At 42.2% G+C, this 23,901-nt stretch overlaps 1 protein-coding gene across 4 annotated transcripts in view; it reads left to right on the plus strand.

Moving 5' to 3' along the window:
* The window catches only part of RMDN3 (regulator of microtubule dynamics 3), a 61,889-nt gene extending 38,263 nt beyond the window's left edge, over nucleotides 1-23,626 (plus strand). For 2 of the 4 annotated variants that reach the window (XM_073348761.2, XM_073348762.2), the window contains exons 8-13: nucleotides 5,000-5,075; nucleotides 5,774-5,851; nucleotides 12,590-12,688; nucleotides 14,110-14,163; nucleotides 19,180-19,260; nucleotides 22,064-23,626. In XM_073348761.2, coding sequence (XP_073204862.2) covers nucleotides 5,000-5,075; nucleotides 5,774-5,851; nucleotides 12,590-12,688; nucleotides 14,110-14,163; nucleotides 19,180-19,260; nucleotides 22,064-22,117 — 442 coding nt within the window. In that variant the 3' untranslated portion in view covers nucleotides 22,118-23,626. Of the gene's footprint in view, nucleotides 1-4,999; nucleotides 5,076-5,773; nucleotides 5,852-12,589; nucleotides 12,689-14,109; nucleotides 14,164-14,429; nucleotides 14,589-19,179; nucleotides 19,261-21,682; nucleotides 21,812-22,063 lie in introns of those variants that run through there. The other 2 variants (XM_073348764.2, XM_073348765.2) reach the window with 2 other exon arrangements.
* The last annotated feature ends 275 nt before the right edge of the window (nucleotides 23,627-23,901 follow it).

Here is a 23,901-nt window from a genome sequence, read left to right on the forward strand (position 1 = left end):
CGGGAGAGCAGATCCATACTTGTTTACAGTAATGCTTCCTTCAGTGCCTTGTGGTGGTGGTCATAGGGTGAAACGGACCTAGAGAATTGCCCAGGGTGGCAGGGTGTATGTTAAAATATGAAGTCTGTATAATATTGTTTTAATTGAAATAATGCCTAAGTACGAAACTTGCTTTCTTCCTTGTTTTACCTGGCCAGTGCAGTAACTTGTGAGAGAAAGAAAGCGAGCGTTCTCTTTAACTGGAGCCAGACCTGCAAACTCACCACTAATTACTAGCTGTTCAAATACTTCTTGTAACCAGCAGTAATGGGAACTCCCAATGCAGTCTCCCAAGTGTGGTAGGATTTACAAGCAGTCATGCTGAGTAATAGAACACCTCTCTAGGGTTTCTTTCTTTGTTAATGCCAGGCCTCAGGGCAAATATGGACAGACTGAAAGCATTTTTATTTAAAGATCCATTTGAGTTCAAATGGGGTTTATATGGCTGGTTGTTAATGTTGTAAAACTGCATTTTAAATCGCAATTTTCAACCCCATTGTAATTATCCTAATTATGTCAGCTTCTCCTAACACTGATGTAGGCTTTGTCCATCCCTATTGAACTCCTGAACTTTCTGTTCCCTTGCCCTTTTACATTCTTCACTCTCAAATATTTGTGTTGCTGCCATTACTCTTCCATCCTAGGGAGAATGATTGTAGCTCCCCTTAAAATCTGAGGGATTCAAAGCAGCCCATCTCAATTTCCTTCCCCAAAGCCAAAAGCCCTCCCTGCCTCCAGAGTACTCCTGAACCCCATCAGCCTGGGAAATAATATTTTATAATAATAAAAAATGTGCACTTCTAAATTACTGTACTGTACCCTGTGAGTTAGATAAGGAATATAATCCTGCTCATTCTTCCATAGCTGTATTGACTAGTGCAATGCTAATAGGAATAAAAGTATTTGTTGATGACTCTTGAAAGTACACAGAGCAGTTCTTTTAGTTCAAATAAATAAAAGGAAAGCTCTTTCCCATTGTTGTAATGGTCACCTGTCTGAGTTTCAGACTTCAAGCCTCACTTGGCAAAATAAAATGACCTGCTCAGTTCCACTATATCATTTTGGTTAGAAACAGTTTTCCCACCCCACATCTCCCCTCCCCCATTTCGTTTTTTACATTTACTGTCTGTACTGTGTCAAAAGGAACCACCAACACAGTGTGGCTATTTCGAAGGCCTATCAGTTGAGGAAGATAAGGGGGTTGTTTGGTTGGCATGACCCCCTAAATGCTACTTTGCAGGTGCTGGGCTGTGGAGAACTGTGTATATTACATTTTGTCAGCCCACGAGGGCAAAAGTCCTGCTTAAATTGGAGTCAGCCGAAGTGCAGTGTTGGAAATGAGGTCTTAAGGCAGCCATGTGACCTGAACTCTGGAACTTGAGTAGGGAGGGCAGATGTACGTGTGTGTCCTGCCTATGATATCAGCCACTCCTGATCCGTGGAGTTCATTTCTCAGCAAATGGAGAACCCATTATCGTGCTGAGACCCCTGTGGGAGCTTGTGGTTTGACCCAGGTCAACAGCTTAATGAACAGTTCTGGTTAATAATTAGTGCTGCAAGTGGCATACTCCAAAGTTTCAGGAACTGCTTAGACAGCTGTCTGAAATGGGACTTTCTAATTCATGCTGTATTTCAGATATTACCTAATGTTTATAGGAGATGAAAATCCCCTCTTCTAACTCTTTTTTTTTTTTTTTAAAGTCTTATCACACTTAGTCAATCCTCTTATAATTCTATCGGGCCTCTCAAAGTGAACAGCTCATATATTGAAGAATAAGCCAAATTAAACAAATGAAAGAAACAACCATATTGGCATTGCAAACTGACTGAGGAGGGGAATTCCAGATCTAAAAGGCACAATGAGATAGTTTCTGAAATAGTCTTACAGATAGGTAAGAATCACCAACAGGCTGACACCCCTGGAACTCAAGGCACAACTTGGACCAGGAGATTGCAGTATAGAGCTAAGATGTGCAAGCTAGGTTTGGCCTGTTGTCTGTAATACTGGGATCATAATCAAGAGCCAGTTTAGTGAATTCTTAATACATAGTTATTCTCTGTTAATTTTATTGACAAGCACTATTATAGCAACACAGTTTACAGGTTTCTTAGGTCAGGTGAATCATAGAATTGTAGGACTGGAAGGGACCTCGAGAGGTCATCTAGTCCACTCCCCTGAACTGTATTGAAAACACTTGGTATAGGTAATAACACTAGCAGCTGGATACAGCACCAGTTGAAATCTGTGTAGCTGTCTAGCAGAGTTCACATAGGGCTCTAATTGGACTGGGTTAGTGACCAGGTCTGGGGTAGGTGGGTGTTTTGAGGCTGTCATCTTGTTCAAAATGTCAACTTTCATTTTTTTAAAAAATGCAGTAATTCTTAGCTGCTTTGGTTGCTAATAAAACCTTTAAAATCTGACCTGGGTGTAGTCAGTGCAGCAATGCCTGCCCAAGTTTGCAGAGAACCTGATACAATCTCTGAGAAGGATGAGTTCCCCCACTCATCTCAGCAGAATGATCACTCAGATGCCCAATGATGATTTAAATGTCAAACATTAACTATTTCACTGTGTTCCTCAAAACATGTGAGAAGGAGAGGGACTGTCATACTATGAAGAGCTGCACAGTCTGTTTTGGTGCCATGAGTGGGTGGCACTTGGGGGAGTTCCACAATTTTTTTTTTTGTTCCTCATTATGACCCATTAAGTCGAAAAGCCAGAGGGGATCAATCAAACCCAGTGCGTCAAGATCCCAGCAAGGGCAGTCAGGACCAAGGGTCAGTGCAGAGGAAAAACAGAGGTTGGGAGCAGCAGAGGAGTTTGTAGTCCAGTCCAGGCCAGGGTCAGTACCAAGAGTCAGAATCAGGAGGCAAAGTCCAAATCAAGCTGAGATCAAGCCAGAAGTTCAAGAGCAAGGAGCAGGAACAGTCATGGCAGCTACAGAACATCCACACTGTTGCCTGAACACTTCCTCGAGTGCCCATGGGTTTATATGGGGCAGGGAGCCAATCAGGAGCTACGAGGCTGCTGTATGTCAAACCCTTGAGGTGGAGCTTTCTGTGGTCTGTGTTCACAGCGGGTCATGGGAAGTGGAGCGCAAGTTGATTACAGCTGCCACTCGGTAGCAGCCTGGAGATATCAGCTGCCTGGTAGCTCTACAGGCCTAGGCTTGGGCTCTAGGGGCATCCAGTTCCCTGACCTCCAAAACCTTTGCGGAGTATGGTCTGTCCTGGTGGTGGTTGTAGGGCCAAATAGCTTCCACTGGCTCTAGTAGCTGGTGTTCCTCCCTCTGCTGGAAGCTATCTGCAGGCTCAGGCAGACATTTAATCTGTTTCAGAGCTTTTCTTCACAACCACTAGAGCTAGAATTTTTATTTTGTTTGTTTTTTAAGGAAAAAATAGCTCAGATTCTGGTGCCCTAGGCATGTCCCTCTTGTTCCTAAATTGTAATCCAGCCCTGTTCATGGGTGTATCCATATGTCACTGAATGGGAGCCAAACCCAAGGAGCCCAGCAGAATATACACAGTCATATTTTGAACATCTGTGAGTGGCATCTCCATTGGGTGGAGCGTGGTGGAGTGCTGCTACTGCTTTTCCAGTTTGGACCAGGACTCCATCCAATAAGGCATCACTCTACTAATGTCTGAAATTAGCAATGGAAATTGGAACGTCATTATTGGACCAGAGTATGGAAACATCTTAATTCTAACTTATACATTTATCATTATGATGTTCAAAGTACAAAAGTGGGTCATGCATTACACTTCAGGTTCTGTAAAACTGATAGAGTATCATCTTAGGCACAATCCTGTGTTCTGAATATGCAGTCCTTCTCTTGACTAATCCCTGTACTGATACTGAAGGAGTCTGGCATGCTCACCGAGTTGGGAAGTGCTGTTTCTAGCAGTAGATGTAGAAGTGCTATCAGTCAGATGTGAGTGGCTGGAGGGAATTTGAAAAAGGAAGAAGCAGAAGAGAAGACAGAACTTTACATCATAGTTTGCACCTTGAAAAGTTAGTTCAAGCATTTGGAAGTGGTAGGAGCAATAGGGGAAGCAAAGCTTTGTGACCTAAAGTCGTCATGACTTTAAACAGAGATTCAAGAGATTTTTGTGACACAGTATTACAAACTACCAGGGTTAAGAGCACCAAGGCTAGTTCAAGGAACTCGGACAGTAAGGTGAGAGGGCAAACTATCTATCAGCATAGCTGACCGAATAGAACTTTAGCTATTGAAAAATGGCTGCCATTGAAGTTGTAATCTTGTTTCCATCTTTTTTGTTAGTTTATTTTTAAGAGGAGTTAAAAATTACTAAAGTCTTTACGGGACAGTTTTGGGGCATAAACTAAATGGCTTCATGTCAGCTATTAACTACACTAGTCTGAGCTTGGATCATTGAAAATGCTTGCTATCTTTGTTTTCCTGGTGTGGAGGTGCTCTTGGGCTAAGGGAGGTGGGCAGATTTTAAGAATATCTTTTTACTCAAAGTAGGATTCCATACCTCCTCCAGGAAGCTCCATGTCTTCGCTTGTGCATGGATAGTCATCCATCTAATAATGTGTTAGTGTTGCTATTTACTCTTCAGTTACCCTAGTGTTAGTATTTTGACACTGACAAGGGAAGAGGGAGCATGTTGTAAAATAAGTGTGCTATTCTTTCTTACATAGAGGAAATGTTGTTGTCTGGTGATTGAGACGGGGACTCAAGTCAGGACTCCTGAGATCTAGTCACTGTTCTGCTGTTGAGTTGTTTGCACGCCTTGGACAAGTCACTGCTTCTCTCGTGCTTTTATTTCTCAATCTGGAAAACATGTATGATGTTTCTCTTTTTTAACAGAAAAGTTGTGAGGCTTAATTGATGTTCGTAAAGCCCTTTAAGATCTTTGGAAGGAAGTGTAAACCATTATTGGGAATTGTGACAATATGTGACTTTTTATTGTGGGCTTGTTTTCTATGTAGGTATGCTATTCTTTGTGGCCAGTTCTCGGAACATGAAAGTATTCAGAAGCGTATTCAAGCTGGGTTTGTTTTTAAGGTGAGTAAAGAGCAGCTGCTTCATATATGCGAGTTACTGAGAGCTTGCTTGTAAGGTAGAAAGCAAGGAAGATTGGTTTGGAATTTTATGTGCTAAATTATAAGAATCTAATGGAGGGATTCAAAAGTAGGTGGCCTGAATTGTGGAAGAAAACTACAACAGTCCAGTCTCAGAGTTGACCTATGTGAAATGAGTGAGTTGTTTCAGTCCAGTTTTTACTCTGCAAAATCTCCACACCGCCACTACTTTGTGAAGAAGTTAAGGATTGAATGGGCATGGAAAAAGAAATATTTCACCCTTAGTAGCGGCCCCTCTGCTTCCAGGCTAAGGGATGTTGACAGAATAATCATAGAATCAGAATATCAGGGTTGGGAGGGACCTCAGGAGGTCATCTAGTCCAACCCCCTGCTCAGAGAAGGACCAATCCCCAACTAAATCATCCCAGCCAGGGCTTTAATGAGAGGGAGGCCTGCACTGTTGATGCCCAGGCTGGTAGATGAATACATAACTTCAGTTTTGAAGGCTGCAAAAACAGCATTTTTTGATTTTACTACATTTGCTTAAAATAGAACTTTTCCAACCATGACTTTTATTTGGCAGTGGCACTTATGTCACTGATTTCCCCCCCTCCATCTGTTTATGGACTACAATAATTTTATTATAAGTTAATTCTGTGTCTTGGCTCTGGTTTTCTTTAGGAACATGTTGATAAAGCAATTGCCCTGAAACCAGATGACCCCAAGTCTTACTATCTTCTGGGCAGGTGGTGTTACCAGGTAAATAGCTTTCTTCAGCCTGTATTCCTGATTTCCATGGTACAATATCCTGGATGTTCTAAATCTTATTACTTTTTTCTTCTCTGGAAGATGATCTTTCATCTGTATGAAAATGATGGGGAATTCAATCCAACAGCCATAAGTCTTAGGGGAATTCTATTCAGTTGTTGAATTTGCATATTGCATAAGAAAACCCTAATACACCCTCATAGAAATGGCCTAGTTTCTGAAGCTCCCTGTTTGTATATATAGATTGAAAATTATCCTTATGGGAGGTCCAGGGCTTCCTATATTCAGTCCTGGAACAGTGCTAAAAAACTGTGACTCAGATGTGATATACTTGAAGTTCAGAAATCTCTCATGCCATTAGGACTATAAATGAATGTTCTCATATGATTGGCATCCCAGCTTGCAAATGAGATAATGCATAATGTTTAAGGCCTGCCGGGGTACAACATACCTAACCTTAGAATCTGTTATTCAGATTCCCGTGTAAGTTATTCTTCCACTTGAATACTTGTGATTTATGCAATCTTTCTCTCTAACTGCTAGAGCTATAAATCAATGCCTTCTACTATCTTACCACTTGGAATCCAAGCTTTTAAACATTTTTTCAGAGCATGGGCTTTCAAGCAGTTTCAACTTTCAAGCAGCTCGTGAGGGAGGGAATGTTGAGTGCAAATGCTTTCAAGACCAGTAGATATTCCTGAGGGAATTCTATGCACCCCCACCTCCCAAAAAAAAAAAAATTCTGTGCACAATAATTTAAAAATTTGCAAATTTTATTTGTCAATTAATAAACATGGATGCTCCAGCATGGCAATAGGGAACACAGGCCACTGGCTGCATGGAGGTGGGAGATCACCCTGCATCCCCCCCAGACACAGATTGCAGTGAGGTTGCATCCAACCCTGATGCAGCGCAAGGGCCGGGCCTGCTCCAAAGGTCCATGTCCCAGAGTGGAGGAGGAGGGCTGCAGGATGATCTCCCACCTCCTGTGCTCCCCACTGCCATGCTGAAGCCTCCACATTTATTTATTGACAAAATTTGCAGAATTTTATAATATTGTGCACAGAATTTTTATTTTTTTGGTGCAGAATTCCCCTCAGGAGTAGCAGGTGAAGCAATTCACCAGGATTAGCAACCCTGCGCCAGGCACACCAGGTGTGGAATGGCTTAGTGTGGGGTGAGAGGGTTCTATATGGGGCAATCAGGTGACTCAGTGAGGGAGTATGGGGGGATCTGGATGTACGCGGGCTGGTTGGGGGTGGTTCCAGGTGCAGCGACAATGGGACTCTGCAGGGGGGTCCAGGCGAAGGTGGTTGGGGCTCAGTGGGGGTGGTGGTGCTGGGGGAGTGGGGTTTGGTGAGATGGGGGTCCAAGTGCAGCTGGTTGGGGCTCAGTGGGGTGGGGATCCAGGTGTGGGGGGCTGTGGGGTGGTCCAGGTTCATGGGGGTTGGGCTTGTGGGGGTTTGAGCGCAGAGGGGCTCAGCGGGGGGTGGTCTGGGTGCAGGGGGTTGGGGCTTGGCGGAGGGGTGGGTCTGGATGCTGGGGGATAGGGCTTGGCAGGGGGTAGTCTGCAGGGGTGGGAGTCCGCATGCAGGGAGGGTTGGGAGATGGGAGAGCAGCTCCCTACATAGTGACCTTTCCCCCTGCTTCTGAGGAGCAATGTGGGTAGGAAGTGGGGTCTGAGGGATGCAGATTCGGGGAGGTTTCTGGGAGTGGGCCTGACCCAGCCCCAGCCGGACATATGCAGGGAAAGTGTGCTGCTCATCCTCCCCCAGCTAAGCCAGGACTAGCAGCTGAGCCCGGCGCAGGGTAGGAGCCACCAGCTGGAGTAAGGCTAGGGAGGTCTGGGTTTGGGGGGGTGCAGCTCAGTGGGGTCTCGGTGCGTGGGAGCTCCAGATGCAGGGGTGAGATTTGGTGAGGTGGGGGTTCGGGTGCAGTGGGTTTCTTGTTGCTGAGGCTCAATGAGGGGGGGGTCTGACCTGGCACTAGCCAGGGTGTACGTCTCCTCCCTCCTCCCCCCCCTCCCCACCCGCCACCACTGCTGTAGTGATTTACCTCTCCACCAGCTGCTCCGGCCTTCCAAAATGACAAGCCCTTGCTGCTGGGGAGCGGCGCATGATCGTTCTTCCAGCTTTCCTTTGCTTCCCCATCAAAGTCATTTTTCTGCAGGGAATCAAAGAAATCTGCATGAATATGAATTCTGCACACAAACAGTGGTGCAGAATTCCTCCAGGAGCAGTAGACCTTTTCCATGCACTGGTCCAGGACTAGTGATCAAAAGTGGGAGAGTAGGATCCATGATATTAGAATACAATTGGCTAGATTTCTTTTTAAAATAGAGCTTAGGGAATGGTGGCTCAGTTTGGCAAGTCCAGTTGTTCCTACTGTTAGAGTACTTGCCCTTTGCATCAGTTAAGAGCTTTTGAAGTACTTGCTGTACCTCTTCTTTCTTACCATGAATGTTGAGTGAAAACTATTGACTTTCTTGCCCCTAAGCTTTGGTAATAATGGTTACATAATTCTGCTCCCCTCTTTTTCCTCTGTATCTCTGGCAGATAAATGCAATCACTTGCTAAAAGTAGTGCTTTCACCTTGAAAAAAATCCAAATTCTGGATAGTTTCCTGCCCCGAATCAGCCCTTTGATCATTGCAGGGGGCCTGGGAAGTGGAAGAGAAAATAGTTCAAGAAAAGCACTGGGTGCAGACTAGCTCATGCTCTTTCTTTTTCCCATGCTTTACTCCAGTAAAAACAAACCACCTCCAATCTCTTAAGCACACATAGACGTGATCAAAGATATTTCAGGGCTGGCCAAGTCTCCTGCCTACAGTACATCTCTGCATGTGTTGCCTCTGCTAGATAGCGTTGCAGGTATTAGAAGCGTGTTGGTTGCTTTATAATTCTCAAGAGGGCAAAGCTTGGAGTCAAACACTGTCATTCAGTTTTAGTATCTATAAAAATAAATAAGAGTTTGCTATGACCATCCATTCCTTTATTTATGAGTTGGAAGTAATTTGCTATTGTTGAAAGTGAAATCACATTGACAATTCTAGCTGAGATAATTGGCGTACTTACTGCAGATGGGCTGCTGAAGTGTGACTAACCTAGTTCGATTTTTGATATCCAGAAGGAAACTCGGCTCAAAGTCCCTTACTCTGCCTGTACTGACATTCACACTCAGCCATATTACTACTCCTTGTTCTGTCCCCCCGTCTGAAGGCTTGATCCCAATATCTTCTGTCTGCTGTCTGTGCTGTCAGTATTTCAAAGGAGGCCCCTTTCTGTCTACTTATCTGAGCATCCTGTCTCATTGTCCTCCTTCCTGTCAAACCCAGGTCCTGTGTCATTTAGCTCTAGTCTGTCTCACTGCCTGTGATGTTTAGGACAGAAGCTCTGGTTACAAAGATTTTGATCCTTTGACTGGCACCAAGATAATTACCTCTTTTGCTGGAGTTGCAAAAACATTTCTCCTCTCCACAGCATTCCCTTAATAGTCTTGATTTCTGCATATTGTGAGAGTCCTACAGTGAGGAAGATGTTCTGAGATGTTCTCTGAAATAGCAATTCCTTGTTCTATGGAATTATAGTAGAGCATTTTATGGCTGCTGGAGGCTTATTTCAGGTGGATAAGAGAGTTGGGAGCAGGACAATGAGATTTCAGGGGGTAAGTACTATAACTATACTGCTGCCTGCTTTTCAACTATCCCCATGGGTACATATCACCTCAGGAAGGGATGCTGCGATAAAGTTCCTTGACACCTTAAATGACTGTTTCTTGGAGCAGCTGGTCCTGGAACCCACAAGAGGAGAGGGCAATTCTTGATTTAGTCCTAAGTGGAGCACAGGATCAGGTCCAAGAGGTGAATATAGCTGGTCCGCTTAGTAATAGTTACCATAATATAATTAAATTTAACATCCCTGTTGTGGGGAAAACTCCACAGCAGCCCAACACTGTAGCATTTAATTTCAGAAAGAAGAACTACACAAAAATGAGGAGGTTAGTGGGAAATTAAAAGGTACAGGACCAAAAGTAAAATTCCTGCAAACTGCTTGGAAACTTTTTAAAGACACCATAATAGAGGCTCGACTTAAATGTATACCCCAAATTAAAAAAACAGAATAAGAGAACCAAAAAAGAGCCACCTTGGTTAAACAACAAAGTAAAAGAAGCAGTGAGAGGCAAAAAGGCATCCTTTTAAAAAGTGGAAGATAAATCCTAATGAGGAAAATAGAAAAGAGCATAAACTCTGGCAAATGAAGTATAAAAATATATGAAGAACTGCTAGCCAAAGACTCCAAAAGTAATAGCAAAATTTTTTTAAAATACATCAGAAGCAGAAAGCCTGCTAAACAACCAGTGGGGCCACTGGATGATCGAGATGCTAAAGGAGCACTCAGACGATAAGGCTATTGCGGAGAAACTAACTGAATTCTTTGCATTGGTCTTCACTGTTGAGGATCTTAGGGAGGTTCCCCACCTGAGCCATTCTTTTTGTGTGACAGATCTGAGGCACTGTCCCAAATTGAGGTGTCATTAGAGGAGGTTTTGGAACAAATTCATAAAGTAAACAGTAATAAGTCTCCAGGACCTGATGGTATTCACCCAAGAGTTCTGAAGGAACTCAAATGTGAAATTGCAGGACTACTAACTGTCATCTGTAACCTATCATTTAAATCAGCTTCTGTACCAAATGACTGGAGGATAGCTATGTAATGCCAATTTTTAAAAAGGGCTCCAGAGGTGACCCTGGCAACTACAGGCCAGTAAGCCTCATTTTAGTACCGGGCAAATTGGTTGAAACTATCATAAAGAACAAAATTGTCTGACACATAAATGAACATAATTTGTTGGGAAATAGTCAATAGTTTTTGTTAAGGGGAAATCATGCCTCACCAGTCTACTGGAATTCTTTGAGGGGGGTCAATAAGCATGCGGACAAAGGAGATTCAGTGAATATAGTGTATTGAGATTTTCAGAAAGCCTCACTGAAGGCTCTTAAGCAAAGTAAGCTTAAGATAAGAGGGATAAGAGGGAAGGTCGTCTTATGGACTGGTAACTGGTTAAAAGATAGGAAATGAAGGGTAGGAATAAATGGTCGGTTTTCAGAATGGAGAGAGGTAAATAGTGGTGTTCCCCAGGGATCTGTTCTGGGCCCAGTCCTATTTAACATATTCATACACCATCTGGAAAAAAGGGGTGAACAGTGACGTGGTAAAATTTGCAGATGATACAAAACTACTCAAGATAGTTAAGTCCCAGGCAGACTGCGAAGAGCTACAAAAGGATCTCACAAAACTGGGTGACTGGGTAACAAAATGGCAGATGAAATTTAATGTTGATAAATGCAAAGTAATGCACGTTGGAAAACATAATCCTAACTATACATATACAATGATGGGGTCTAAATTAGCTGTTACCACTCAAGAAAGAGATCTTGGAGTCCTTGTGGATAGTTCTCTGAAATCATCCACTCAGTGTGCAGTGGCAGTCAAAAAAGCGAACAGAATGTTGGGAATCATCAAGAAAGGGATAGATAACAAGACAGAAAATATCATATTGCCTCTATATAAATCCATGGTATGCCCACGCCTTGAATACTGCGTTCAGATGTGATCGGCCCATCTCAAAAAAGATATATTGGAATTGGAAAAGGTTCAGAAAAGGGCAACAAAAATGATTAGGGGTATAAAACAGCTTCCATATGAGGAGAGATTAATAAGACTGGGACTTTTCAGCTTGGAAAAGAGGCAACTAAGGAGGAATATGATAGAGGTCTATAAAATCATGAGTGGTATAGAGAAAGTAAATAAGGAAGTGTTATTTACTCCTTCTCATAATACAAGAACAAGGGGCCACCAAATGAAATTAATAGGTAGCAGGTTTAAAACAAACACAAAGTATTTTTTTCACGCAATGCACTGTCAACCTCTAGAACTCCTTGACAGAGGGTGTTGTGAAGGCCAATACTATAACGGGGTTCAAAAGGGAGCTAGATAGCTTCCTGGAAGATAGGGCCATCAATGGCTATTAGCCAGGATGGGCAGGAATGGTGTCCCTAGCCTCTGTTTGCCAGAAGAGGGGATTGGGTGACAGGGCATGGATCAGTTGATAACCTGTCTGTTCATTGCCTTTGGGGCACCTGCCATTGGCCACTGTCAGAGGACAGGATACTGGGCTTGATGGACGTTTGTCTGACCCAGTGTGGCCGTTCTTATGTTCTTATGGTGTTGGTGGAAAGCTTGTCTCTCGAGGTCTGTGTATATATGGTAAAGGCATACTCTGGTACAAGACTTAATCCCCCAATTTTTTTCTTTTTGGAGGGGGAGAACATGGGTCTGCTCTGGTGTGCAGGCGAGTCACCAGAAACAGATGTGGTTATAATAAGGTGATGGTCAGATTTTAAACAGTCCAGAGAGCTTCCTAGACAGAGCCATCCAGTTGCGGAGACCAATTTTATTCTGAACCATATTTGTGTCACTGTTAATCGTCCAAATGGTGGTTGAGGCAGGGGGGAGAAGGAATGCAAGTTCTGCAGATGGATTGATTTGTGTACCTGGGCAGAGTCAGCTGATGTTAACAAAATGTTTTTTTACGTGACTTCGAGGTTGCTGCAGATACTGTGGATATGAAGGTGTCCCTGTATGCTTTGCATATACTGTGGGAATTCCTAGGGATGCATGCAGGCTACTGACTTCCTTGCTGGTAGTTTAATGTTATTGTTTCTGTGCAGATCGCTCATCTGGGATGGCTTGAAAGAAAGACTGCTTCTGCCTTGTATGAAGCACCCCCTACAGCCACTGTCCATGATGCATTGCAGAACCTTTTAAAGGTACTAAAATCTGGGGGCAAGGAAACTGTTAAATTTATAGCTCTAATACTTAAATATTTCTGGAGACTGTATGATATGGATCAGTTAAACATACTATCCTGATTTGGACTGTACTGGTATATAGTGCTTTTGAATACTGTATGAAACTATTACTCTACAATTTATAGGTGGGGCTGGCAGCACTGCCTATTAAGATTGCCCAACACTTCCTATTGTAAGATCCTGTTTTTCAGTTGCTTATAACTCTGCTGGACTGTAACTTTTCAGGCTGAAATTTTTCATGCTGGGTATCTGCCTTGGGATGAATTTTTTTTGAAAATGTCATCCAAATATGGTCCATTAATTTCTGAGAACAAGGCTAGGGAAAAGTGTATTTTCCATTTAAAAAAAACCTGATGATTTTTGTGTTTGACAAGCTCTCACCCCCATGTTTTGGAGCATATTTTGAAATTTGGCAAGTGGTAGCCTTGATGTCAGCGATGCCTTTTGCCATCCCTTTAAAAATCTGTCCCAATGTATGTTCTAAACCTTTTAAAAAAAATCACAGTTTGCACAGGCTCAGACTTACTGGAGTTTCATAGCTAAAGATTTAAGATTCCATCCACCACTCTGAGGTTGTTCCAGCTTGGGGTTGAGCAGGACTTTTCCTCAATTGCAGATCTGGGCTGCTGCAGGCTGGGTCAGTTCTGGGTCCAGCCACCAGAACAGAGCAAGGCAGACTGCCTTTTTTTGTGTGTTCATTGTCCTTCATTGTCCCCTCCTCACTCCCCAGCTTAAGCGGCATGGAGGAGGAAGCTGCCTCATTTGAACGAAGAAGGGACAGGGGCTTGAGCTGGTGGAGTGGGTGGTAAATAGTTTGGGCCCATGAGCCTGGGGGATGGAGACTGGAACTGGAGGCTGGTGGGGCAGTGGGAAGAAGTAAGTTTAGAAGTTGGGGTGGGGGAGATTGGGACCCATGAGGGAGGAGGAGACACATCTGATGAGTCAAAAAATTGTGTATTATCTTGTAATGCTTAAGCACAAGGGGGACGAAATAGGCCTCCACAGGCAATCTTAATTCTGCTGTTTCCTAACTTTTGAGCTCATGACTTTGCAACCTTATTGGTTTTTTTAATGTTTTTTTTTTAGTGTGTAATATTAGAGTAGGACATAAACATTGCTCATTAAATCTCAGGCACTTTGTGGAAATCCGAGGGGTGATCTATTCCTAATTAATCTAAATTGATATAAAGTACTCTTGGGCGGATTGCACCAATTTAACTCCATTTGTTTCTAAACAGATAAAAGTTAAATTGGTGCACAAACTGTATGTAAGTCAGCCCCATGTGTTAAAGACAACATTTGTTTGAGTTGCAATAAAAAACTGTTCAAACTGGGTCCTTCTGAAATCCTACTGAATCCTTCTCTCCCCTACTCTGTAGGCAGAAAAGCTGAGCTCAGGATTTTCCAAAGCAGGAAGGGTGTACATTGCTAAGGTAACCAGTCATTTCTTACACTGGAACAGTTAATCTTGTTCTCTTCAGTCCATATGCTTGTACAGTATGGCGTGTATGTAAAGCATTTGGAGGTCTGTGGATTATAGATGCTGTAGAAATGCAAAGTGTTGTATATAAATATAGTCACTTATAAGTTAATATTGTGTGTTTTTTTACAAATGGGCAGGGAGATAACAATTCATCTGGGGCAGGAGGATATGGAACTCTAAGCTGCTCTTTCTTTGTTGGTTATTTTGTCTTTATAGATCTTCCAAGGGGCATCCAGGTTACTTTACGCAGATTTTTTTTTTTTTTTTTGGTTAAAAATTAACATTAACTTCTGAGCCAAATCATCTGTTTACTGATCCTCACATTTAAGCTGTGTGCAAGAAGAGAGTCCGGAAAGAGTGAAATACCCAGTTTGACCTTCTTTTTCCAGCATGGATGGCAATGATTAAACAGACCATGAATGTGTTGGCCTGAAGCAGAAGATCTGCTGATTTTATTGTTGTTCGTGTTGAGGGAAATAATTTTTTGAATCTTTTAAATGCTAAAACTGATGCTTAGTTCCTTTGGCCTCCTGTTGGAGTCTAGGAAATATTTAAAGCCCAAACAGCTTTAGTAACAGCAGCCAGAGTGGGCGTAGCAAAGTGTAGCTGTAGTCATTTTCTGTGAAATCACTGTATTCCCAGTTCCCAAAGATTGTAATTTTTATCTGGGTAGCGTGCTAGTTTAAGGTTGGTTTCCCAGCTTGGAATTTATTAGCATTTGAAACTAGGTGAAGAGTCTATTTGACAAGAAAAGTCTATTTTATGAAACCTTGAAAGTTGATCTCAAACCAGGAAGGGAGCTAATAGGTGCTTAGAGGCCCTTGCACCTACCACAGTTCTGCCTTTGACATACCATGTCTAGCTGTATGTGCCTGTGTAGGAATGGAAATTATGTATCCCATTAGATTAAATTTTCCACCCACAAATGAGCATCACCTTCTCGTTTCCAAATCCTTTTAGTATTTACGACAGTGAAAGTTCGTGTAGGTATTTTTTCCCATTTGCTGCCACGCCCAACCTGTATCTGTGCATATTCAAAATCCACATCTTTCCTGTATGCCCCTTTTAAGAATAAAAACCACCACCACACTACTACTTCCATGTTTAATAGAAGGGGGCAGCAACTTTTGCAGTCCCATAATTGGAAAATCTTATGGTTTACCTTAATTATTCAGCTAACATTTTAAGAGTTACAGGAAAATTTCTCATGTAGGGCTTTAATGTGGTTAAATTGTAACCTCCTGTCACAGATCCACAGGATCTGCACTATGCCCCAGCTTTTAAATAGTCTCTTGGAGGAAACCCTCCAGTGTGCCCGACCTCAAGGAGTCCCACTTTTCTTTCAGGATAGGCCCTGCAGCCTCACTACTTCCTAGATTGAGCCTCTGGCTTCCAGAACTTCTGCTTCACACTGTGAGCTCTGTTCAGTGAATCCAACTGCGAGAACATGTCTACACTACAAAATAGGTCAACTTACAGCCACCGTAGTAATTTCTGCATTTTTTTGTGTTGACACTACCCCCCTTCTGTCGGTGGTGCACATCCTCACCAGAAGCACTTCCAGCGACTCAAGAGGGGAAATGTAGGGGCTGAGATCTCAGGTTCTTGGGTCCCCGTGGAGCTGCCTAGCTGCCACCCAGGCTTCGGGCAGGGAGCGGGGAGCCTGGCAGCTGCCTGGGGGGAGGGAGAGAAGTGCTGGGAGCCCAACCTGGGCACCAGCTAGTTAGCTCTGCAGGGAGCTGAGAGCTCCCCACCTACCCCGGGGTGACAGCACAGCTGAGAGGCGGGGGGAGGGGAGTGTTACAGCAGGGAACCTACCAGCATTTCTTGTCAATTTCATGGCTGTGGAGGCACTGTGTGGCCCTAACTACACTGACATAAGCCGTATGCCTTTCGTGGAGGTTATATGGATGTAGTAGGGCACTTATATCTGCTGGAGCAAGGCTGTAGTGTAGATGCTGACATAGGTTGATGTAAACTGCCTTACCTCAGCCTAACTCTGTAGTGTAGACCAGGCCCAAGATAGACGCCTGGTAGAGGCTTGTACAGTCTTCAGGGATGAATGAACCTCAGCAAGTATTTGCAGTGACACCCAAGCAGCATTTTGAGTCAGCAGTGTGCCCTTGTTGCCAAGAAGGCCAATGGCATTTTGGGATGTATAAGTAGGGGCATAGCGAGCAGATCGAGGGACGTGATCGTTCCCCTCTATTCGACATTGGTGAGGCCTCATCTGGAGTACTGTGTCCAGTTTTGGGCCCCACACTTCAAGAAGGATGTGGATAAATTGGAGAGAGTCCAGCGAAGGGCAACAAAAATGATTAGGGGACTGGAACACATGAGTTATGAGGAGAGGCTGAGGGAGTTGGGATTGTTTAGCCTGCAGAAGAGAAGAATGAGGGGGGATTTGATAGCTGCTTTCAACTACCTGAAAGGGGGTTCCAAAGAGGATGGCTCTAGACTGTTCTCAATGGTAGCAGATGACAGAACGAGGAGTAATGGTCTCAAGTTGCAGTGGGGGAGGTTTAGATTGGATATTAGGAAAAACTTTTTCACTAAGAGGGTGGTGAAACACTGGAATGCGTTACCTAGGGAGGTGGTAGAATCTCCTTCCTTAGAGGTTTTTAAGGTCAGGCTTGACAAAGCCCTGGCTGGGATGATTTAACTGGGAATTGGTCCTGCTTTGAGCAGGGGGTTGGACTAGATGACCTTCTGGGGTCCCTTCCAACCCTGATATTCTATGATTCTATGATTCTATGATTTTCCAAACAGATTAGGATTTATTAGTCAGCTGGAACACAGCATTGGATGTCCTTAGGCTAGCACAGAGAGAGATTTAAAGCATAGTCCATTCTAGTCAAGCCAGAGCAATTCACCAGCCAAGTTCCATTGAACTCCATTTTCAGGCTCTGTCTCTGACTTCCTTAGTCACTCAGCCTCTCCCAGAAACCAGCTCTCTTTTCCCCCACCTGACACATCTCTGTCCTTTACTTCCAAGCTGGGGTCCTGCTCAGCTTCCATGCTGAGGGGCAGAGAAAACCTCCTCCCTCTGGATTGTTGGTGGTTAGGTGTCAGTGTTCTGGTAATTGGGGTTTTCCATGGTTCTTTTGGATTGCCCACTTATATGGGTAGGCCTGGGCCAGTCCTTTTAATGACCCATGCAGTCTGCTCAAACCACACACAGGATGACCCCCCCATGTCTCATAATCTGCCCTGAGAACAAATGTAGTCCTTTCCCCCTCCCCACTCCCCCTCCCATAGCAGTGCAAAGTATAGGAAGAAATTGTGGCACACATAGGATTCATAAAAATAGTACAGAAAATTCCTACTTTGTCATACCTCCCCATAATGACTAGATTCACTGTTATCCTAATAAAACACACACAGTGTTTCTGATAGAAGTGCTTGAGTTTCAGAAGAGGAAATATTCTGAAGACACAACCTGCCAGAGAATGTGGGGTCCCAATGTGCTTTGTCTCTTTCCCCATATCCCACTTTGTCTTCTTGAGTTGAATATCTTATCACAGGATTTCTAAATTCACTTGATATTTAATTACTTTGAACGAAGTAGAATTTAACTAAGGGATCAAAATGCAGAAGAGGAAAAGAAACCTGCTGTGCAGTTGCTTTCTGAGACTCTGGGCCTAATGCCGAGAATTGGAGCCTTTTGGACAAGTATCAAACATGATACTTCCTGAGTTCATAAATATGTAGCAGAATCTATCCATTGACAGTTTGTGTTCCCGAGTCCAAGCTTAAAAACCAAAAAACTTATGGCCCTTAACTATTTTAAAATGTCAACTATATTTAAAGATGCCATTAAGTGTAAGAGCCTGAAACAATAGCTCTGAGAGGTGTGAACTGACCCATCAATCCCAATGGAGTGTCAGCTCTTGAAACTAGTAACAAACCTCAGCATTGCTAACTTTCACTGCTGATCACTTGTAGCAACAGTCTCTCTAGATAACATGCATCTCCCACAATCCCAAACTGCCTCCCATGACTCTCTGGGAACTAAAAGTTCAAATATCACTATCCAGCTGCCAAAGCCTCCAGCTTTCCTCCATGACAATTTCTACAAGGCAGTTAGGAGTTATGGGCATAAATATGTAGCACAAAAACGAAAATTATGGGGCAGTGTAAAAATAGCTGAATTTAATTGAGAACTAAAATCAGAAGGAATTGTATACTAATTGCATTAGTCACCTATTAAAAATTTGAATTTTTTATTAAAATTACCTGAAGCTTCTCCAGAATGTATTGCAGGCTAATCTAGAGCACTACAGAACCTCGAGGGCTCTGCTGCTGAATTTAATTCCAGCTTGCTACATAATACAGAGGGTCCAGAACATGGCTTCTCTTGCAGTCAGCATTGGAAAGATGGGGTTAGAATTCATTTTAAGAAAACTTGGGCCTGCTTATGCCAATGGGATAACTGTTTTTGGTGCTGTTGAAGGTGGGGGAAGTGGGTTTAGAAAGTCTGTCAAGTTTGACAGTAGGTGTCAGAGCTTGGAATTAGATTTTGGACTCTTGTTTCTGGGCTGTTGAAGACAAAGGTACTTGATAAAATGCCATGCTTACTCTGGACGTATGGGAGTCCATACTGCACACTGGCTATTTAGGTGACTCAAGGAATAGTGAGAACAGTGAGAAATAGGTGCTATACTTCCAGATAAGAACAAGCTCAGGGAAATGGTGCCCATATTAGAGGAGGAATAGGGAACTGTAAAACCTCCTATCAAAAATAAATTATTTATTTTGTGACATGGTATCATTTATAGTGCTTTGCCTGAAGGGGTCTATAGGAAAGATGGCAGAGTCCTGAGATTGCTGAATGTAGGTGTTTTAAAAGGTGAAAAGAGCCCTTTTCATCAATTACAAGCTGGCTTTTCCAATCCCTCAGAGTGGCTGACTGACATCTATTTTCCTGTTTCTTGAGACTTTTCATTATTGCCATTTTTCTTTACAGTGCTACAGAGACCTGGGGAATAACTCTGCAGCTGTTCAGTGGATGAATCTGGCTTCAGAGCTGCCAGTTATCACAAATGAGGTAGCAATTTCTGCTCTTTATCTCACTGACACTCCAATATGATCATGTAACAAAAAACCCTTTAAAACTTAATTTTAGATCCACTTATAGACTTATATATGTATTTGACCTCTGGGATCAGATGAGAGAACATTTATTCAATATCAATCTACCTGTGAAATTGGTAATTTGGTAAAATTTGTCACTGGGCAATTTTATGAGAGATCCAAAAGCAAATCTTGTTTTGAATATTTATTGCCTAAGCCCTTCAAAATGTTTTGATGGACTCCCATTAAAATCAACTTTTAAACTAACAGTAATTTGGGTGGTAGTAACTTATTAAAAATTTGCAGATAATTCTTATTTTATAGTATACAAACTACGTTTAAGCAGGCTTAGACATAAACTTCCTCAAACCCTATCTTTCCATACTTCTTATTTAAGTGTATGGCAAACTTCACACACTGTAGTCTACTAGTGAACTTTCTCTTTAAGTTGTATGTTTTTGTGAATTTACTGCTGGTAAGAGTTGGTGGGTTGAGAGCCCTGGAAACTGAAGTTCACAGAAAGATTCAGCAAAGGTTCCTTATGCTGCCCTGCCTGTATATACTTCAACCCTGATTTGGAGAGTTGGGAGAGAGGTCTCTAAGCTCGCTCATTTTGTCTTCACCTTCAAAGGTGTTCTGTCTTATCACTTTATAGTTGTCTGTTCCTTAGCACAGACACTTGCCTTTTCATTGCATGTAGTTTCAGAATGCCCCAAGCGATCAAGCAACATAATGAAAACCATTGTGTGGTTGATACTGTATCCAAGTATGGCTGTCCTAGTAGCTGTAGCAAACTCAAAAATACCAGAAAGAACAGTTGGTAAAAAAAAGATGGAAATACAGCTTGGTAATTTAGGTAAGCTTCCATGACTATTAATATTATGTGACATATAGAATATGTTAAATACCTCAGGCATGGGAAGACATCTGTATCTTTTAAATTTTAGCATATGGCGTGGTAGAAGATATATCATGCTATATTTATTATAGAATATAAATATATATATGTAAAAAAAAATTCAGGTCCTTATAACTTTGTTTCTCACCCTTCTCTGTATGTGGCTAGCCTCTGAAAAAAGGACTATATGAGAATGGCATGGTGGGGCTCCCTGTTTAATGTTTTCCATATGAATCTTTCCAGGTTACAAGTTTAAAACAAAAAAAAAAAAGCCCAAAACCTGTTGGCCAAACTGCTGCAAATTCAACTTGGAATTCAAAAGTTAAACAGATTTTTTTTCTCTTCATTATGGGTCATGATACATTCCATTTGCAGGATCTTGCTGTAATTGTTTTGATGATACACAAATAGAATAGAATCCATCTCACTTTCCTATAGCAGTCTCTTTTGGCTTTGCACTGCTAGCAGCTGTAAAAATATATTTTTGTCATTAAAGTAGATATGACTGAATACAACAACAAAAAAGCAGATCTGAATAACATGGTGCCTTTTTATATAGCTTTCTCATTATAACCACACTTCAAGTATCACTTGATTGCCATGCATTTGAGACAACAGATGAAACTGAACTGGTAGGCCTTATACCTTACACTGGCCTGACAATAAGTTCACCCTGTCTACTGTGTGGGGAAATACAGTTATGGCATGGGTATTGCCAGTTTATTACTGTTAGTCAAGGACTGATCAGAAACCCACCAAATTACTTGTAATCAGTTATTGTTTACATCATAATTATCAAAAATGCAAGTAAAGTAATCTAGACAAGTCAGCCAGATCTTACTCCTTCATTCTCTGTATTATTGAATAAAAACTGACATGTAAGGCAACATCATAGAAGTATGCAACTTTGTTATGACAAACACAGTATTTTAAAATCTGTCATTAGACTGTGTTGCTGTAGCTGAATTATTCGGCTGGGGTTCAGGTCGGCAGGGAGTCTCAGCCAGCCATCTGCAACATGCTGACTTGGTAGTGCTGCCACCTCCAGAGCATTATCCATTACTGCATGAAGGTACTCAGCTGCTAAATGTTGCCAAACCAAAGGAAACCAGGGTATCAAACTGATGAATTCCAGAATGTGAACAGGAAATGGCCATATTCAGCCAAATGGGTAGCTTCCTCAGCTCAAGCTTCCTCAGCTCAAGTTCCTCTTGATGGAACTAGGATGAAACATTTAACTGGAAACAGGAGATATTCCAAAAGAATAAGTAGTATATTGGAGGAATAAAACTTAATAAGAAAAGCAGGGGGGTTTCAGGAAAGAGACAAAATCAAGGACGCATGAGCATTTACTTCCCTTTTCTGAGATGGCATAAAGAAAAGAGCAGCATGCCACAAACAGGAAAATGAGGGTCTAGGAAGGCAGTCCAGATAATATTTATATCGTGGCTTTCATTTTTAATGTAATTGCACACATTCATCCTCTTTACCCCATAAGGTAGATAGGTAACTTGATCATACTCATGGAAGAACAGAGGCAAAGAGGTGAAGTGGCTTACCCAGTTCAACAAAGAGTCTGCATGAAAGCGAAGGTTAGAACTCCAGAGTTCCTGGTTCACAATTCTGTGCTTTCAGAAGTGAAAAAGAAATAAGAAAGAAGGCTTCCTCTTACTGCTTGGAAACCCTGAATAGAATTTTTAAAACAACTATAAAGACATGTATCCAGTAGGAGGAGGGATATGAGAAGTTGATTTTAAAAAAAAAACAACATAGGGTTGAATAAGAAAATGAAACCAAGTGAGTAACCTTTAATTTTGTAAATGGGACTGGATTAAATCCACTGGCCATTGTGATGTGTATCCTTTCTTTGCTTTCTCAGGATGAAAAACTCAAGAGGGAGATTGAGGAGATGCAAGGAATCTCAGAAGAATAAGTATTTTTTTAAAAGCCCAGTCCTCTGATAACTGTGAACAGTACAAATTCCAGTCTAAAGGATCTCACAATCCAGATGATCTTGGATTGGGCTTCATGGGCGAACCGCAGATCTTACAAAGAACAAACCAAACTGCAGTTTCAACAGCACTTCCCTGAGGAGTTAAATCTTGGCAGAGATTCACGGGACTAAACTCTAATTCTGTTCATCTGCCTGCCTGTTACACAGATATAGTCTAATGAATCCAGTGCTTGACCTGTTCAGTGCAGCAGCCATCAACTTGATTTGGATTTTAGTTTTCCTCTATGCCTTTGATTTTAACATTCATCCACCTACACTTCCCAAGAAGTATTTTTTGCTCAACTTCCACCAGGAGAGGACATAAACATGTGAAGTTCAAGTTGTGATGGGATCCTGTGCTCTATTTAATAAAATGTCAGAGGCATGGTTCTAGTGTGTCATGAAGGCAGGGAATCAACAGCCCCTTAGCTATGCCTATATTTCTTAGTAGATAGTGACAACCATTGCTAATAGGCAGAGCTGAGAATGTCAGTCTTTCCTTACTGCTGAGCTCTTTGATTGCTCATGGCTTTTTCAGCATAATACCAAAGGCAAGAGTTCTGCTCAGCCCCTCCTCACCTCCCTCTGAAAACAATCAGTGATCTTGTTGTCTCTTTGCAAATTCATCTGACTAGTTAGTGGTTTTAGTCATCAAGGTAAAATCAGCAATACTCATCAACATATGTCTAGGAGGTTAACATCATGGGACCAGTGTATCTGCTTTCAGAGACGTTCTTCAGAAATAAGAATTTATGTTAAAGAAATGTATCACTGCCATAAGAGACAAAGTGATAAAATCTTAAACTTGGAACGCAAACTGGATTTTCTTCACTCATCAAAAATGCTAATATTTTAATCCAAGTGGACACTTTCAGATTCCTTAATTGTGAAAGGTTGATGTCTTCTGCACTCATCTAAACCTTACCTACCTGATGTAAATGAAGAAGTTTAGGAGTTGCAGAGGCTGTTCATTATCTTTATGAAGCACTTGCTGCAGAAAGGGAGGAACCACGTGGCAAAATTGACAGTTCAGCACAATGTCTTTCCACCTCATTCTGCTAGCTAACAAATTCAAAGTATAATCAAAATGACACTTGGGGTGGGGTGGAGAATCAAGGTAACCACTCATATTTGTTCCAGCCAGTTCCAAATAGCAGAAAGTCTGTTTTTTTCCTCCTCTAACACTTTTTTCCAGAGGACAACACAACTCACCTTGTTCTATGCACAGTGATTTCTCCCAGGAATCTAACTGGGCTTCCTCTTTCCTTTTAATTTTTAATTTTAGGTGGTAGCTATCTGTGTGTGGGCATTAAACACTTTATTACATGTTGTATAATATCATGTCTGATTTGCTGTAGAGTGGGATTACAAAACCAAACATTTAAGCTAATTACACACTATCTAATAGAAAATGAGATCTCATTGCCTTTCTTAACCACATATACATATGTATTAGGGGGACACTTTGGGGGCTGGGGCTGGTGGGGGGACAACCTTGGCTGAGTTTTCCCAGGTCCTGATAGAAATCAGAGACTGACAATTCACCATCCTCTGTGGAGGAGGAATCAGAGGACTTCTAGAACTTTTAAGCTTTTGCTTCCCCTTTTTAGTTTTTGCTTTTTTGTTCGCTTAGAGAGCGTACTAGCTCCATCACAGCTTTGGTGAGGCCTTTTGCATCTAGCTTTCCCAAGGGCCTGAAGTCCTCTCTCAAGATTTTTGAGTCC

The sequence above is a fragment of the Lepidochelys kempii genome, chromosome 6, assembly GCF_965140285.1.
Source record: "Lepidochelys kempii isolate rLepKem1 chromosome 6, rLepKem1.hap1, whole genome shotgun sequence".
Taxonomy (NCBI): Eukaryota; Metazoa; Chordata; order Testudines; family Cheloniidae; genus Lepidochelys; species Lepidochelys kempii.